At 36.5% G+C, this 18,241-nt stretch overlaps 2 protein-coding genes across 4 annotated transcripts; one reads left to right on the top strand and one right to left on the bottom strand.

Moving 5' to 3' along the window:
- Nucleotides 1-5,837, top strand: LOC109722348 (plastidial pyruvate kinase 2). Its single transcript, XM_020250380.1, has 12 exons — nt 1-419; nt 1,442-1,729; nt 1,922-2,087; nt 2,756-2,890; nt 3,022-3,132; nt 3,241-3,329; nt 3,609-3,671; nt 4,081-4,256; nt 4,496-4,598; nt 4,699-4,847; nt 4,992-5,100; nt 5,381-5,837. The coding sequence occupies exons 1-12, from the start codon at nt 138-140 to the stop codon at nt 5,486-5,488; spliced, it is 1,779 nt and encodes a 592-aa protein (XP_020105969.1). The 5' UTR covers nt 1-137; the 3' UTR covers nt 5,489-5,837.
- On the bottom strand, nt 6,135-11,233 carry LOC109722209. Of its 3 annotated transcripts, none has more exons than XM_020250156.1 (2): nt 11,026-11,233; nt 6,135-8,603 (listed from the first exon to the last, which is right to left on the bottom strand). In XM_020250156.1, exon 2 carries the CDS (start codon nt 8,320-8,322, stop codon nt 6,424-6,426), a length of 1,899 nt encoding a protein of 632 aa, XP_020105745.1. In that variant the 5' UTR covers nt 8,323-8,603; nt 11,026-11,233; the 3' UTR covers nt 6,135-6,423. The 3 variants fall into 3 exon arrangements, with proteins under 3 accessions (XP_020105745.1, XP_020105744.1, XP_020105743.1); XM_020250155.1 differs by having other exon boundaries at nt 6,135-8,606; nt 11,048-11,233; XM_020250154.1 differs by having other exon boundaries at nt 11,048-11,233.

Raw genomic sequence — 18,241 nt, 5'->3', positions numbered from 1 at the left:
CTTTAAATCCAACTTCCCAACTCGGCGGCGACATCTCCAAGGAGACGACGCCATTGTTGATACGCTTCCTCCTCCTCCACCTCCTCCTCCTCTTCTCTTTCTCTATCTCTCGCGCTAAAGCTCGAGCTCCCTCGACAATGGCCATGGCGCAGGCGGCGGCGGCGGCGGTGGCGAGATCCGTGGGAGGCGGGGCCGCGTCTCCTCTCTTGTGCCCTAGCTCCGGATCTGGTGCTCGCAGGAGCCCGATCGAAGCTCTCAAGCCGTCGAAGCTCTCGGGGAGGTTTTATGGGGAGAAGGAGCGGAGGGGTGGGAGGGGAAGCGGGCGCCGCCGCCCCTTTGAGGTTGTCGCAGTGGCGAGCAAGTTGCCCCGAGTTGACGCCGCGGAGGTTCTTCCCGTTTCCCCGGAGGATGTCTCGAAGGTTCTGTAATTAGCCCATCTTTTCACTTTTACAAGCAATTATAGTTGTTTAATCGGGTTATTTGGCCGTTTTAGCTGAATTTCTCGTTGTTTGCTGCGATTTTGTTGTCTGTGGACTATTGTGTTTTTAGAATTCGGTGTTTAATGGCATTATGTAATATTTTGTCTTCATTAATTAGAATTAATTAGGGTTTAGGGTTTATGGCTGGAAAAAATGGTTATTCTTTACCTTTTATTGTGATTTTGGGGGATTAATTGTAGGTGTCGCGTTGTAGCTTTAGGTAGATCTCCTATAATTGATTTAAAAGCTACAATTGTGTTGCTTATCCGTGTTTTTCAAGTGATATTTATAGCTTTAACAGCATTATCTGATTTATTTATTGGGAAAACTTCAAAAACCTCCCCTGTGGTTTCGTAGTTTCTCACTTTGCCCCCCTGTGGTTTGAAATGTATCAAATTGCCCCCCTGTGGTTTCGTTTTTATCTTTTCGGTAGCTTTTTCGTTAATATTTCATTAAATTATATACAAAAAACTTCAGATACTCATCTAGATTTATCAAATATTCATTTTAGTACCCTTTAATTTTAACTTTATCACTGATTTAAGNTATATACAAAAAACTTCAGATACTCATCTAGATTTATCAAATATTCATTTTAGTACCCTTTAATTTTAACTTTATCACTGATTTAAGAAAAAAAATAATAAAATTGATAAGAAAAAGAGAAAAAAGAAACCACAGGGGGGCAAATTGATACATTTTAAACCACATGGGGGCAAAGTGAGAAACTACGAAACCGCGGGTTTTTTGAAGTTTTCCCTTATTTATTTATTTCATTAATTCCATGGATCTCTCCACTTCCCTGCTCAAATCGTGCTTCAATTAATTTTCTGGGAACGTGAAATTGATTTTGGTTGCTACATAATCAATGCAATTTGTGCTGATTTAGTTACTCTTACGATACCTTCTTATGTTGTGAATTCAAGGATTATTAACTGTAAAAGGTTTATGGTGTTTTTTAGGAAGAAGAGAGCTTTAGGCATCTGAAAAGCATTCAGCAGGTAGGGCAAGCGGCACCGGGAGTGTGGTCGAAGCCCAACGTGAGGCGCAAGACGAAGATCGTCTGCACCATTGGCCCATCCACCAACACGCGGGAGATGATTTGGAAGCTCGCTGAGACTGGCATGAATGTCGCTCGGCTTAACATGTCTCATGGAGATCATGCCTCTCATCAGAAAGTTATTGATCTCGTGAAGGAGTACAATGCCGAGAACAAAGACAATGTGATCGCCATCATGCTCGATACGAAGGTTGGTTGGTCACAAAAGTATTTTATAAGCAATTTTTACTAGCTTAGAAGAGCTCGCGTTTAGTAATATCGCATTATCTTGATCTTGTGTGTGATAATGATCGAGTGCTCTATGCCTCTATCTCAAATTTGCTATTTTTAGTGGTCCTTCTACATGTCTTATATCTTTCTATTAATGTTCCTTCCGTCACAGGGGCCAGAGGTCAGGAGCGGTGACTTGCCGCAGCCAATAACATTGACAAGTGGTCAGGAATACACATTCACGATAAAAAGAGGGGTCGGGACAGAGACCTCTGTTAGCGTAAACTATGATGACTTTGTCAGTGATGTGGAAGTTGGTGACATGCTTCTTGTAGATGGTTTGTATATTTCTCTCTGTTATGCAATATGCATCTTGTAGGGCTAAAACTTATTTCTTCCATGATGACCAAATAGTGGAATTGGCTACTTGATTAGGATTGTCATTTCGGTCCTTTCTCTCCTAGAGCTTGTAAAATTTTCACCAGCTATTTCAATTTGAACAATGCCATCTGTTTTTGTCAGTATTTTTGAACTAGTTATGCTATACACACACACACACACACACACACACACACACACATATATATATATATATATATATATATATATATATATATATATATATATATATATGTGTGTGTGTATATATATATATATATATATATATATATATATATATATATATATATATATATANTATGTGTGTGTGTGTGTGTGTGTGTGTGTGTGTGCGCGCGCGCGTGTGTATTTTGAACTACTACATTTAGTTTGTCTTAGTTGAAGTGTGTGTGTGTGTGTGTGTGTGTCAGTGTGTGTGTGCGTGTGTGTGTGCGTGTGTGTTTTGAACTACTACATTTAGTTTGTCTTGGTTGAAGTGTGTGTGTGCACGCGCGTGTGTGTATTTTGAACTACTACATTTAGTTTGTCTTGGTTGGAACTTCAGATCATTTTAGCTGCTGTAAGAATTGATTGTCTGATGCTTAATGGTATTTACATGATCCTTTAGGGGGAATGATGTCTTTGGTGGTCAAGTCAAAGACTGTGGATTCTGTGAAATGTGAAGTTGTTGATGGAGGTGAACTCAAATCTCGGCGGCATTTGAATGTTCGAGGAAAGAGTGCAACCTTGCCATCCATAACTGGTCAGAACAAGAATTATTTAATTTGCATCCTAATATCTTATTTCCTTTTACATAAAGACCTGTCCAAATTTATAAGCTTTATTTAGTGTTTGCTGCTTTATTGATATATTCACCATTTTCCCTGTTTGCAGATAAGGACTGGGAAGATATTAAGTTTGGGGTTGAGAATCAAGTGGATTTCTATGCTGTATCTTTTGTCAAAGATGCTAAAGTTGTTCATGAATTAAAAGACTATCTCAAAAGTAACTCTCAAGTTTCAAATCTTTTGCGCTTCAAACATCATGATGGTTGTACAATTTTTTTTCAGTGTTGCCTGTATTAATTTTGTTCTTTCTTATATTTTTGGTCAGGCAGTGGTGCTGATATACATGTGATAGTGAAAATTGAAAGTGCAGATTCCATTCCTAATCTGCATTCTATTATCACTGCATCAGATGGGGTAAGGATTTGATTAGTTTTAACTGGTATATAATGCTGACTTTCTAATTGCCATTAGTTTTAACTGGTATATAATGCTGACTTTCGCATAGCAATTAGATGATACATATATGCTATCACTGAATTTTCAATCATATGAAATTTAGAATCTGCATGAATAAAACCTCTTTTTTTTCTCTCTTGTTTTCTTCTTAAGTTTGTTTCTTATTTTGATTGATAGTAATCAGCTGCTTATAGAAAGGATAATTGCCGATCCTATTTTTGTCTCAATCTGTTTTAGGCTATGGTAGCTAGGGGTGACCTTGGAGCTGAGCTCCCAATTGAGGAGGTCCCACTATTGCAGGTACATGATTTCCACTGACTGTCATAACATAAATGCTGGTTTCGCTTTGTTTAGAAACACCGAATCTTGTCCAGAGGAGATTTTATTGCCCGCTAGTATTCATATTTAGACTTATAGGTCCCTTTTTTTTGCACATATAGCCCTGCAAATATCGATACAGCGTAAGTACCCCTACTATGTTGGCATTTGTAAGTGTGCCTTCGCGTATGCACACAAACACCTGGATACCCCTTGGCAGGGTCATGTGTCTAAATGAGTTAAAAGTTTTCGAGGATATGCACACAAATACCAATTTTCTAGGGGTATATGTGCTTGCATATTTGCAAGGGGTGTATATAAGCCAAAACCTGTTCGAATTATTCCGATGAGACAAACAATTTAGGTACTTTTTCTAATTCTTCCCGTGCAGGAAGAGATCATTAGAATGTGCAGGAGTATGGGCAAAGCGGTTATTGTTGCTACAAACATGCTGGAAAGCATGATTGTTCATCCTACGCCAACTCGAGCAGAGGTCTCAGACATTGCAATAGCAGTTCGTGAGGGCAGTGACGCTGTAATGCTTTCTGGGGAAACTGCTCATGGAAAGTATGATCTCCTTCTTTGATATTTTGTTAAATTAATTTAAGATTGATAGAGGAAGGTTAGAGGCTTTGCTTTGGAGTGCATAATAGTAGTGTTTGAGTGCAAGCGTTCTCTTGTATATTTGATCCTTTAAATAAGATGCTGAAAGGTTATGAACTTCTATTTCTTATTGCATTCTGATCACGTAATTTAGTGCATAGTGTACTCTGCTCACTCGACCGCTAATTACATTCCTGTTTTAGATTTCCACTGAAAGCTGTTAAGGTCATGCATACAGTATCCTTGAGGACAGAGGCAACTATGGTTGGAGGGGAAACACCTACCAACCTTGGTCAGGCTTTCAAGGTTTCAACTGCAATAACCCTCCTATTAATTCCATTATAATATTCACATTATCTGCATCTTTTGGCTCCTGAAACTTTGAATTGTTCTAATGTCATCGTAGAACCACATGAGTGAAATGTTTGCATATCATGCAACAATGATGTCGAACAATCTTGGAACATCAATTGTTGTTTTCACCAGGACAGGTTTCATGGCCATCTTGCTTAGCCATTATCGGCCTTCTGGCACCATATTCGCCTTCACTGATCAGTGAGTATCATAAACATTCCATATATACCTATAGTTCCATCATTCTATAAGTGGATGCTATACTGTACAAAGTAAAATATTAATTCAAAAGGCCATAAATCCACAATATGGTGCTAAAGATTCGCCACTGGACAATGTTTGCAGGGAGAGAGTGAGGCAGCGATTGGCCTTGTACCAAGGCGTGTGCCCTATATACATGCAGTTTTCAGATGATGCAGAGAAGACATTCAACGAGGCCTTATCTTACTTGCAGGTGAGTGTTTGAATATCCTCTTAGCTGCAAAAGGTTTTCCTTTTCTCCATTATACAACAGGAGGGGGAAAAAGGATAATTTTTTCATATCATCCATAGCCAGAAGTCCAGCATCATAGTATTAGTAGTCAGTCCTACGTTGTCGTCTAACAGGTTACGAGAGCAGTCTTTTTGTATATGACTAACTAGCTCTCCTTTAGCTATGATGTGCGTACAATGACTGTGTTTTTAGTTATAAGGTGTCTCTAATATGCTTTGAAATTGTGTGCGACCTTTTTCAGAAGCAAGGCATGGTGAAGGAAGGTGAGGAGGTAGCCCTTGTTCAAAGCGGAAGACAAGCCATTTGGAGGTCCCAATCCACTCACAATATCCAGGTCAGGAAGGTTTAATATTCGTAGTGTTGCATTCGTCGACCTTTGCTCATCACCATCCAAAGGAAGAAGGGAAGAGATTTGCGGCATTTCTCTGGTGAAACAATCAAAACTCCATCCTCAGTTTGGTAAAAGATTGTTGTGTGTTTGCTTTGTTTTAGAATCAGTTGCAGTTGACTCCTGTTAGCAAATTTTTGAAGTTTCTGTGAATCAATTATATTAAAATCAGCCTGGTGTACTGTTATCTGAACCCACTTGTATTCAAATTTTTTTTCTTGAATATGTTTTTGTGAGAAACAAGAAGAGGCCTTATTGCTCTTACAATGTGCTTACCATTTGTTTATTGTGAACTGGATTACTGGTAAAATACCTTCTTGCATGAGGAACAGTAGCTTACATAAATTTCTTCGTCAGTGGCTATCTACATATACATACACTGCTCTAATAAATTACTGGTCAATAATATTAATTTGGTGCGCACGTGATTGAAGAGTTAAGTGTGACTGAACTGAATCCTAGTACTTAAAATGCCAAAAAAGAAACTTATGTTGTCAAAAATTAAAAAAAAAAACAATGGGAAAACTTAAAACCATGTTTTTACAGAGAGGAGATGATGATTAATGAGCAAGAAAGATTTAAATAAACTCAACAACAATACCATGAGTTTCCTACAGCAAATCACACAAATCACATATATCTTATTTAATACGCTAATATAAATGTTTCTCACAAGTCAAACACGAAAATAGGTATGCACAAAAAACATGTTTACAGTGACTCGAGGCAAAAAAACAAGCAAACCTATAACTGTAGAAAGTTTTTATTAGCCTTTCACCCTTATTCTTCGCCAGGGAGATTTCACACCAAATTTAAGGCTCCGAAAACTATTTCTAATGAATGAGAAGAGAACAAAACACCAGAAAGATTCGCAAGTATACCCAGAGCATGACTCTTCACATCCAGCTATGCATAGTTGTCTCGGCGGTGGAGCTGTTTCCGAGGCTTGAATTCGCCGAGAGCAAAGCCATCAGAATTCCCCCATGGACTCTACCTTCTGGAAGTGAAACCAGGCTCGGCTTCACCGTATTAGGAGGAAGCACAAAACTTTTGGACTCGAGAGCACTCCTGCCCAGAAAATCCTTCATGTCATTTCTCGTCTCGACACCGGTATCTTCCCCGTCCAATCCAAGTTTGATCTTTTTAGGATCCGGAGTCTGACACAGCGCAGACAAAGTACCAAGTGTGCCCCCACCGTGCACGCAGCGATCCTGCACTAACGCACTGTGGGCAGCACAGAGACCGGTTTTGCCCCGTGCAAACCTATCGCAGGCCGGGCCGCCACCACTGAAGTCTGACCCCGCTTGGCCCCACGAGCACCGCTTGCCTCCTCCGTGCGCCTTGCAGAAATCGGTGCTCCCCTGCGCGCTCTTCCCGCAACCTTCTGACTTGCACCGCTTACCCCCACCATGACGGACGCAGTAGTCGGTACGCCCTCTGGCACTCTTTGTGCAGCCAGCGATCGCGCACCTCTTCCCCCCGCCATGGGCGACGCAGTACTGAGTCCCGCCATGCACGCTCTTAGGGCAGACACCGCCCTCGAACGAGCAGCGCTTCCCCCCACCGTGCCCTTTGCAGTAAGCCGTGCTCCCCTCGGCCCCCTTGGTACAGCCCAAGAATGTGCACCGCTTCCCGCCGCCGTGTGCCTTGCAGAACTTTGTGCTTCCCTGCGCCCCCTTGGTGCATTCTGGGAAGTGGCACCGCTTCCCCCCACCATGAGAAATACAGAGGCCAGAATAGCCCTCGGCGCTCTTCGTACAGTTTTCTATCTTGCACCTCTTGCCGCCCCCGTGTCTGATGCACAGACCAGACTTGCCACGGGCGGCTCGAGTGCACCCTTCGTTGGTACAGCGGCGGCCCCCACCATGAGCTATGCAGTGTTCCGTGTGGCCCTCAGCACTCTTAGTACAACCTAGGAATTGGCACCTCCGCCCACCGCCGTGGGCCTTACAATAGATTGTCCTCCCCTCGGCCCCCTTTTGACAGCCAAGCTTTTGGCACCTCCTACCCCCACCATGGGCAATGCAGAACCCGGAAGCTCCCCTCGCCCCTTTCCCACATCCGGGGAACTTGCAGTTCTTAGTGTTAGGATTGCGTTGCTGACAATTAGTAGCCCCGGAAGTACAGGCAACTTGGTCTTTCATGCTTTTTATCATGGTTGATGAGAGGTCTTGCCAGATAGTAGTAGGATCTGTTTCGGCAGTAATCTTGTGAGAAAGAAAGCTACTAGCCATTTTTGATGTAGAAAGAGAGGGTCCCAAATAACTACCAAATACCCAACCGGATGATTCTGATCCTCGTACTGAATCGGTTCTTGCGACAGGAGTAATATTAGTGACAACTGATTCAGATAGCCTGGTTGCGAGACTCAGATTAAGATCGATCTTGGGAACGGTTTCTAATGGATTGTGAGTAGCAAAAGCGGAGTTCCTCTCAATGGACGAATTCTCAATAGCAAGATCAGGTTGAAAATTCAAGCCAAGATTCAAAGATGACTCCTCGTCAGTTTCTTTTGCCAAAGAGATGGTCGAGCTCACCTTGCTATTATTTTCAGAGGACCCGGGTGAAAACCCTAAATCGAGGGCCATTAGTGAGCATTCCGGATCCTCACTTTCATTCCTAGCACCAGTCCTTTTTGTCCCTTCCATGATGGACCCATAGAGATCGGGCGAGTTGAGTCGCAGTGCAAGGTCCGCCTCGTGTTCAACTCCTGGATGAAGTTTACCCCAACAACTAAAGGGATTGAAAGATGTGTTATTGAAAGTAAAGCCCAGGTTTCGACTAGCAGTACCCATTAAAAGTAAGAAACCTCTTTAGTATCAACTGAACCTTAATTGAAAAAGACCACTTTGCCTGACTTCCGGGACTTAGAAAAGGTTAATGCTACCGAACTAGGTTAGAAGCATCGGTGGGAGATGTTGTTGCAACCTCCGCTAACAAAACCCGATGTATCGCAGCGATCCATTTCAATAGTCTTGATATAAAAAGAACGGAGAGATGGGAGTTTAAGCCAAGATCCAACTTCGAGTAATTAGCCGATCAGTGGCATAACCCAGAGCAGAGCAGCTAACAGTTCCTGCTAAAGACAAATCAAGGCAAATTAGAGCTACTTAAAAACAAGATTAACAAGAGAGGAAAAAAAATACAGCAAGGCTAAATGAAACAGAGAAATGTCTCCCCAAACTACAAGTTAAAGCTGAAACGATAATAGGATATATGCTGTTGCCAAAAGAAAAATAAAGAGGCGAAATCTTGCGAAATATGATATTAGCACCTCATGCAAGTACGCAATTTTGACGACAGTAATTCGGAATCGCTCATTCGCAGAAGACAAAGCAATAGAAGGCAACACACCCTTGTAGTCTAGCAAGTTTTTCACACATCTCTCTAGATACAAGGAACTTTTTAGGAGCCAGCTTCTTGCTTGGTTTCGATAAGTATCAACTAAAAGCATAGTAATGCCAGATTTAATCGACAGTCCTTACTCTACCAATCACAAGTAAAGGATTATAAGACAACAAGCCATATACAGGGACACAAGGTATGACACTGCCAAAACAAAGAGGATTATTCATAGAGTATGAAGAAGAGAGCCCTCTTTTGACATGTAAATTCACAACAATAGATGCAGTTTTACCGGTTACAAAGATCTGGATAAGATTTTAATGGACAGATTTAATAACTATAACCGACAGAGAAGTCTTATGAAGTGAAACTATGAAAATAAATATCTCAGCAGTACCGAAAAGAGCCATAAATGACGCTTGTAAAACCAGCTAAGATAAAGCTAGATGATTCACAAGCTGTAAAAATAGAACAGATAGAAGAAAAGGGAAAGAATGAAATTAAATAATTGGTAATTAAGAAAAACAAAAAAAGATAGAGATAGGTTTAAGAACTGCAGAAAAATTTCTGAAGGGTATTATATAAATTTTCAAGGTGCAGCAGATCCTTCAACAAACTTGTCTACTACCATCCTCTTTTCCAGCCTATCTGCAGCACTTTTTCTTGATAAGGAAAAAAAAAAGAAAAAGAAAAAGGAAAGCGAAATCCATATTCCTAAAGATGAAGCAAATTGCACAATTACTGGAAAATAAAGAGTAGAACATATACAGTTCACTCCGATACCACTTTTACCATAACATTCGGGTATTTTTTGGATTTGAGATAAACACGATCGTTAATTTAAAGTATAACTGGAAATGATACTTGATATACTGATATATTATTGATACCATAAAATGGTAAAAAGAACATTGTAAGAAAAGGACTAAAAATTACAGCCACTCATGCAAAGAACTGCCAACACAGTAAGAAATTACCAAATCATAGATTTGGTAGACTGAATGGAATTAAAAAAAAAAGGAAAAAACAAACAAACAACACCAAAATCCAACATCACAGGAAGAAAAGAAGCAGGCAACCCTAATATTGAAGCATTGAACCGAAAATTAACAGCACAAAACAATCTCTAGAGACAAATATTCAATATGCTACTACAGCAAAAAAATATCAAAGCACATAATCTCAGGAGACATGAGAAAATTAGAGAACAAAATAAAGGCCCAGCCAGATTTATCTGGCTAACAAAACCATGAAAACCCAAATCAAATTATATAAATCATCGAATAATAGTAATAAAGTAAGAAGTTGAACATGCAAACAACAAAAACTAATTAAGAGAACACACTCAGATCTAGATCAGGATGAGGAGGCAACGTAAAACCGCAAGGTGTTTTGCTTCTATGAAACAACCACTGGTAGGAAAACCCTGCTGTATCAGGGGTAACCGCTATGAAAAGGTGCAATTTTTATTAACATTAAATTCGTTTAATTGAGACTAGTAACTATTTAAGGCAAGCATGAATCTACCATTAATGCTAATTTGCACGAGGAAAATATTGAGTATTGGAGCAGCCTCACTAGCATTAAACGACAACAAAGCAATTAACTTGCTAGCCAAATCTTTAGAAATTTTGCACACAATTTCCGAATTTTTCGCCAAAAAAGGGAACAGAAATTTGGGGAAGAAATAAAATTTGATTAATACCCACTTAAAAGAGAGGAGAGTACAAATCCCTAACTAAATTAGAGAGTAAAGCAGAGCAAAAAAAAAGCATAGAATAGAAAGAGCTTAAATCGGAAAAGAAAAAACTGAAAGAGCTGAGCAAAAATCTCTTCTTTTTTTTTTGTTTCTTTTTTCAAATTTGGCTTGGGATTGGATAATATAACCGCAATTCCAACAGAGGACTCACACAACCCTTGATTAAAAAAAAAAATCCAAAAAAAAAAAAGAAGGATAAATAGAGCCACGACAACATGTTACATCTCTTCTAAAAACACGTAATTAAGAGAAACCGATAGTGCTAATCAACGAAATGGCATCAAAATCGCAATTTTAACTCTAAAATATGCAGGAAAAACAATTTAATGAACAAGTAGCATAACATAACAAAACATTAACACAAAGAAATCGAAACCGAAATCGAAACCTAAACCTCTCGGAGCAGAGGAACTCACATACGCAACTCCGCAACGCCGTTCCCGGAGCGCTTCGGAATCGAAATTGAACGAGGGGCGATTCGAGATCGCGAGCGGCGAGGTCGGTGGCTAGGGTTTCGAGGGCCGCCGAAGCACCAGAGCGCGATTATAAAGCGAAAGAGGTTAAAAGGGACCGAGGGGGGTTAAAAGGAGAAGAGAACGAACGAGGTAGAGAGAGAAAGAGAGGTTTAGAGAGAGACAGAGAGAGAGAGGTGGGGACGAAAAAGGACGCGTGAAATACCGGAAATGCCCTTTCGCACCCGCGAAGAAGCGACGCTGTAATACGTTTTCGCGCCGTAGCCAATGAGAGGAGAGGGTGCGAATTTGGGGCCGTTTCGATGGTGCGGCGTGGTAGTTGAGTGAGGCGGGGGTGAGAATAACAGACGAAATTTTGTCATTAAGCCCCTGTAGTGCTTTAATATTAGTATTTAATCCCTCAACTGTCTTCTATATAAAAGTTTTAATTTTATAATGTAATGTTTTAAAAAATAATTCATTTAATTTGAGTTGTTTTGCACTTCTTGTAACAAAATTTGTGCCTGCTGTTTTTTTTTTAATGTAATTTGAAAATGTATAACATTTGTTACCTTTTTATCGCAACCAAAATAACTAAATTATTTTTGTAAAAACATGTAAATTTGTTATTACAAAATAAAATTTTGTAGTTAGAATTAAACAGTTGAGCTAAAAGTAAAAAAATTCAGGATTAAATTCGAAATGAAAACGTACAGGGGTCGAGTCCTAATATTGGAATAGTACAGGGACTACGAATACATATTACCCGAGAATAATGCAATAAAAAAATGTGGACGCGGCACGGGGGATGCGCCGCGCACGTTAAGGTGTCGGCGCAGGTTAGCCGTACAGATCCGCTGTGGGCCCCGCCGCATCCCGCCAACCGAGAAATTCATGCACCCGGTGTATATATACGTCTCATGCACTGCATTTAATTTTTTTAATAATCTGTGTAATTAAAATTAAAATTCAATTCAATATATAAATAAGCATTATTTGATTTATATTTGATGCTATATTAATTACTATAAAATATATTCAATGAGTTATACGTTAATTTTAAAACTTTAATGACAATTTTTTGGTAAATATTAATTTATCCTATGTGATCTAGTGCATTTTCACTCTACAATTCTGTGATTTAAAAAATTATACTTGATTATCTTCATAGTTTAAATTTTGTACTTTGGTGCTATTAAAATTATATTTTTTACAAATTTAATTATACAATATGAAAATGCTATATTGTGCATTAAAACAAAAAATACCACGTTACTACTATGTTTAATGATAGATATACTTAAGATAAAATAAAAATTATAAAATAATTAAATATATAGCTTTTGGAAATATATAGTGATAAAGAAAATGAGCAATACCTTAAGGAGCAAATTAAAATGTATCTTTTTTTATTTTTTGTAATAGTATATAAAACTTATTTGAACCGGAAACTATTTTAATTTGACTATCCAACCTTTGAAAATTTTAATTTTAGTATTGAATCTTTTAAAATTAAGCTAATTCCTACCTTTAGTGAATTTATAATTGCATAATTGTATAAAATATATTAATTAAATTTATAAAGATAAGCAACACATTCAAATTTCAAAATAAAAAAAATCAGTCACTGTCTGAAATCAAATAAATTAAAATAATTTAAGGATGCGTTTGGTTCGCATTATGAAAGATTACTAGGATTAAAAGATATCCGAGAATCTTATTCATATTCATCCTATTACTAAGAATGTGGAATTCCTGTGTTTGGTTTGCACGGTAATATTAATTAGCCATGTTATTTAATATTACAAAAAATATACAATTAATTATTTAATTTAATTAATTAATTTTAGATAATGTTACCAAAAGTTTCAACATCTTTTTAGAAAAAAGAAAGAGAGAGTATAAGTTAGAGAGAGAGAGAGAGTATAGTTAAAAAAATAGAAAGAAAAATATAGTCGAAATTAGAGAGAGTGAGAGAGTTGAAATTTTAAAAAGAGAGAGAGAGAAAGCTTAGTTTAGAGAGAGAAAAAAAAGTTGAATTTTAGAGAGAAAAATAAGTTTAGAGAGAGATATAAGGTTAGAGTGTAAAGAAAAATAATATCAATTAGCCGGCGGATAGGAAGAAAAAAAAAAGATTAGACATATTATGATTACCCTAATCCATTAATATGAGGATACACACCCTCCCTCAACGGAATGAGATTAGTACTTTGGGGTGAATCTTATTCCCAAGTGAATCCAATATTACCAACCATGCGTTTAGCCAAAAACCGTCATATTTTTTTATTCCCATTAAATTATTAAGAATCTTTAAAAGATAGCGCGAACCAAACGCACCCTAAGAGTTACGTAGTTAGATCAAAACAAACGGCAGTTGAGGTAAGTTGAAACAATTTTTTTTTTTTTTTTCTTACGAGGTGTGGTGCATGAGATGTTTTTATACGCGCGGTGCAGGGAGCAATGTTTGGTCCAAGCGTGGTTGGAAAAAAAAAAGCGCATGGGCGTGGCCTCGGTGGCACGTCAGCCGTGACGTCAGTCCCCACGTAGGCAGCGACGCGCCCACCGTCCGTGGTGCGCGCCCTCTCGTGGGCCCCACACCACTTCGGAGAATTTTTATTTATTATTTATAAAAATTAAGTTTTTACTGTAAAATTTTCACTGCTATTTGAATATGGTAAATTATTTATTATTTTTTAAATTAATAAAATTATTTTTTAAATTTAATACTATACCACTTTTTTAAAGTTTTTCTATAAAAAATATATAAATTACAAGAAAATGATAAATTATTCATTGTTTAAGTCTAATATTATAAATAAAAATTTTGAATATTTATTCTTACAATTAAAAAATTGTAAAGGATTAGTCGCCCAAATATTCCCCCAGGGGTCTTTTTTAGTGGGGCTTTTATTTTTATTTTTGTTAAGAAAAAAAAATTGTGACTAAATAACAAAAATCCTCATGCACTTTTTTAGTAGGCATGGTGTCAAATGTCAATTAATTGGGCATTAAAAATTGCATTATTATTATTTTTTTAACATTCTGATAGTATTTTAAATTGATTTAAAAATTAGAATAATTATTTAGTTTAGTTGTAAAGCTTTTTTTTTTAAAAAAATGGGTAGTAAAAATTATTTTCAGTATGAAAATTACCTTTCCGCTTTTTTTTTTGACTCAACCGTAAAAATATTTTTTATCGGATTTGAAAAAAAAAATTTATTTTTCATTTTTTTTGGGCAGAAAATAAAAATTCAAGCTGTGTAAAACTTTTATCATTCATTTCTTTTACCAAACCAAACAAATACAAATTTTTTTCTTCCAACCAAACAAATATTGATGGAAACTAATTTTTTTTTCCTGTAAATTAACCAAACACTACAAAACGCAAAAAAAATTTAAAAATTTTTAATAAACAATTATTTTTTACGATTTTATGTCCAACCAAACCAAACGAACACTAAGCAAGTTAGGATATACATCATAAGCACGTAGACATCCCTGTTTCGAACTACGAACACTACAAACAAAGTACGTACATTCAACGTATGTACGTAGTCAAATAATTTTTCCATGCCCAGATTTAACGTATTTGTTAGATGCCATAAGAAAACGGCAGCTAAGATATCCTGTCATGCAACAAATCCTTGAGATAGCGACTAAACACGTACATACATACATACATACATACATACATACATGCGTAGGGCAATAGACTAAATCATGGAGGAGAAACTAACCAAATCATATTAACCATGGGTTTGTCTCGAAACCACTTACAAAGATTTTCATTTGAAAATGCTCCGTGTTAATTGTTGTATGTGCTGATAATTTTATATAGCATGTTGGATTAATATTAAGAGTACATTTAGTATTGAGAGTGTCTTTTTATTATTACGTGAAATAGAGTTAGTGGATACGCACTTTTTTGTTTTATGATCGTATTAATTAAATTAAATGAAAAGGTATTATATTGACGTGCTAATTAACAACTTGAATAGAATTATTCCAAGCTTCTAATAGAGAAAGAAATCCCTAAGTACACTTCTTACATGCCACACATATATAAAATCCTATTATGAAGGCTTCAAAATTAAAATTAAATTTAACGAATGTTTTTGCCTACGCATCAAATATCATAAATTTTTAAAAAATCAATTCGTGAAGCAACGGTCTGCATAGTTGGATTTTATGGCTGCTTGCTGCATATATAATATAAATTCAAAATTTTTAATTTGTTACACTTGGGCCATTTGAATACTTTAGATTGATAACTATCGAATTGGAGTTTGATTTAGAAACATCTATACCTTAACATTATTTCCCCTAATCTTACTACGTGGCAGCCTATCTTTCATCCTTACTTGTCCCTTTTTTGAACCAAATGGCTAAGCGGTCCCTTCGGCTTTCCTTTTCTGTAACGTCTATCTCTTCAGCTTCCCATCTTATTAATTTTTTTTCATAACGTATGTATCTTCGACTTCCCATCTCATAATTCCTTATTTGTAACGTCGCTACTTCGACTTCCCTCTCATTAGTTTCTATTTTCTAAGAATCGTTGCCTGAGAAGTCTGTGGGCACGGCAAATGGCGTTCTCGACAACGACCTCGCCTACTACGTCTGCTCCCCTCAAGCCCGCAAGCGCACCGCCCTCGCTCTCACCGTCAACGTCGAGTGAGTCGAACTCTAACCCTAGCCTCGAACCTTTCTCCCTCGATGTCGACCACTTATATTTGTAATGTATAGGACTTGCCGAAAAAGGGTTGAAGGCGCTATGATATTTCACGAAAGTATCGGTATTAGTAGAGAATGCTCTAAATGAGGATACAAAGGAGTCCGATTTTTATGTAACACATTTTTTTCTCTTATAATTTTTTTTATCTTTCGTTATTTTTTATTAAATTATAATTTTATTCTAAAAGTTTTAAAGTATTTTTTATATTATTAAATTTAATCAAATATGATTATATCCGTCGCATCGTGCAGGTTCCTACACTAGTTAACTTAATTAGTTAATGAAGTGTAATGTGTGAGATGCACTAGCTTATAAACACATGGGTGCATGTAATTAATTAATATGCAATATTTTTTTCTTCATGACCCTTGGGTAAGGAGTAAGGACCAAGGACAAGTGCATGTTAAGGAAAAGGTCAAAAGGGGCAAAATGCAAAGAGTGTTACATCTTTGTTGTGCAATACACATATCCCCTTTTTTTTTTCTTTTCTTTTTTTTTAAATCTCTGAGGGTGAGGGAGAATAGGGAGAAGGGAAAAACAACAACAAAAAGGAAAAGAAAAGAAAAGAAAAGAAAAGAAAAAAAGATATCATGAGCTCACCAACCTTATGGAGATATGCTTTAGCCTAAACAGGGTGAGTGAAAGAGATGGCCACCTACAAAAAACATGCTATTCTTGTGCTTCTTCTTCTTTTACATCTACTTAATTTATAGTAGTAATAACTCAAAGAAATTAAAGCCAAAAAGAAAACAAAAAAAAAGGAAAGGAAAAAAAGTAAAAAGCTTGAAAGAGCTTTTAATTTGTCTATATATATATAGCATGGTTTTGCCACATATATAGGTGGTTTGTAATTAGAAAGGTGCCATAGCAAATGTTTTGATTCCAAAGCTTCCCTATATAAAACAATTAAAACCTCTTAACTCTATATATATCATCATTTTCTTTCGCTTTTTCTTTTTTTTTTGAGAGATAGATAACACGCTACCCGCTTCGTTTATTTTATTTAGAAATAAACTTAGCAAAAAATATGAATCAACTAGAATTCGAACTTGGGCCTCAGGTACCAACAACCAAGCCCTTTGCCACTTGCTCTAGGGACGGTCAGTTCATCATTTTCTTAATTACCATGAGCATGGTATATAAATATAAAATATTTTTTTACTAGCCCTTTGCCACTTGCTCTAGGAACAGTCAGTTCATCATTTTCTTAATTACCATGAGCATGGTATATATATATATATAATATTTTTTTACTAGCTTAGGTTCGAAAATTACTTTCTATTAAATTGATGTAGAGAATAATTAATACGGTGTTAGAGTTGGATTGTAAATCGCTTTAATTAGTAATGGCTAAATTGTTGTTTCTTTTCTTTTTCATTTCATCACTTATGTGCCTCATCCATAATAGCGCTATGAGAAATACTATTTGTACACTTACTAGATTAAGTATAAGATTTATACTCTACCCAATTTAAGGCGCATATATATTCTACCTCTTGTCTTCTCAATTTTATTTTTTTACTAATTTTTTGTAAAAAAATTGTGAACTCTAAAATTTAAACCCTGTAAAACTTACACCTGTATATATGTATACATATTATATTTTTCAAGATATATTTATAGCTAAATTCTAGTGTTAAATATAAAAATATTTAAGTATCGTTAGAGAATAACAATTGTTTCGTGTCATTTAATATGGTATTAGAGCAAAAGATCTTAAATTCGAGTCACGACAACCCCCTAATATTATTAATTTTTTCTTATTTAATTCAAGTCCAAGTAATGAGTCTAGCAAAAAGTTTTGAACTTAAATGTGAGGAAAAGTGTTAAATATAAAAAATTTAAACGTCGTTTCCGTACCAGCTTAAGTTTTATAAAAAATAACGATTGTTTCGTATTATTTAACATCTGGTAGTCTCTTATGTGTATCATGTCTGATTATTTTTTCCCTCTTTACAATGTCTTTTCTCTCCTTTGTTCCCTTTTGGCAAATATGCCTTTGACTTAATAAGTTATAAAGGAACAAGAATTGAGAGAGAGAGAATTCACTTAGACTGCTATTGATGGTAAATAAACAGTATTTACGAACAATAATTGAATACTTACTATTCTTTTTGTACCCCTTTGATCATTTCTATTAATTCCATCTAAACTCTACTAAATCCTAAACATTACAAAAAATAAAAAAAATTAATAATAAACACTCTATTTTTACTATCAATAGTATTCCAAAATCCAAATAGAATAAATATATGGCTAAATTACCTAAAACCTCTCTGTCAAAATTCAATTTTTCATTTTCCCCTCATGTCATTTAAAAAACTAAACTTTGTCCCCTTGTAAAATGAAAAAGGTTCACAAGGGGGTACGGTGTATAAAATGACCATTTTGCCCTTCACCATTTTCGTCCCCTCCATCATCTTCCT

Source organism: Ananas comosus, linkage group 16, assembly GCF_001540865.1.
Source record: "Ananas comosus cultivar F153 linkage group 16, ASM154086v1, whole genome shotgun sequence".
Taxonomy (NCBI): Eukaryota; Viridiplantae; Streptophyta; class Magnoliopsida; order Poales; family Bromeliaceae; genus Ananas; species Ananas comosus.
The sequence above is the reverse complement of the archived record's forward strand: the minus strand, read 5'-3'. Positions and strand labels throughout refer to the sequence as shown.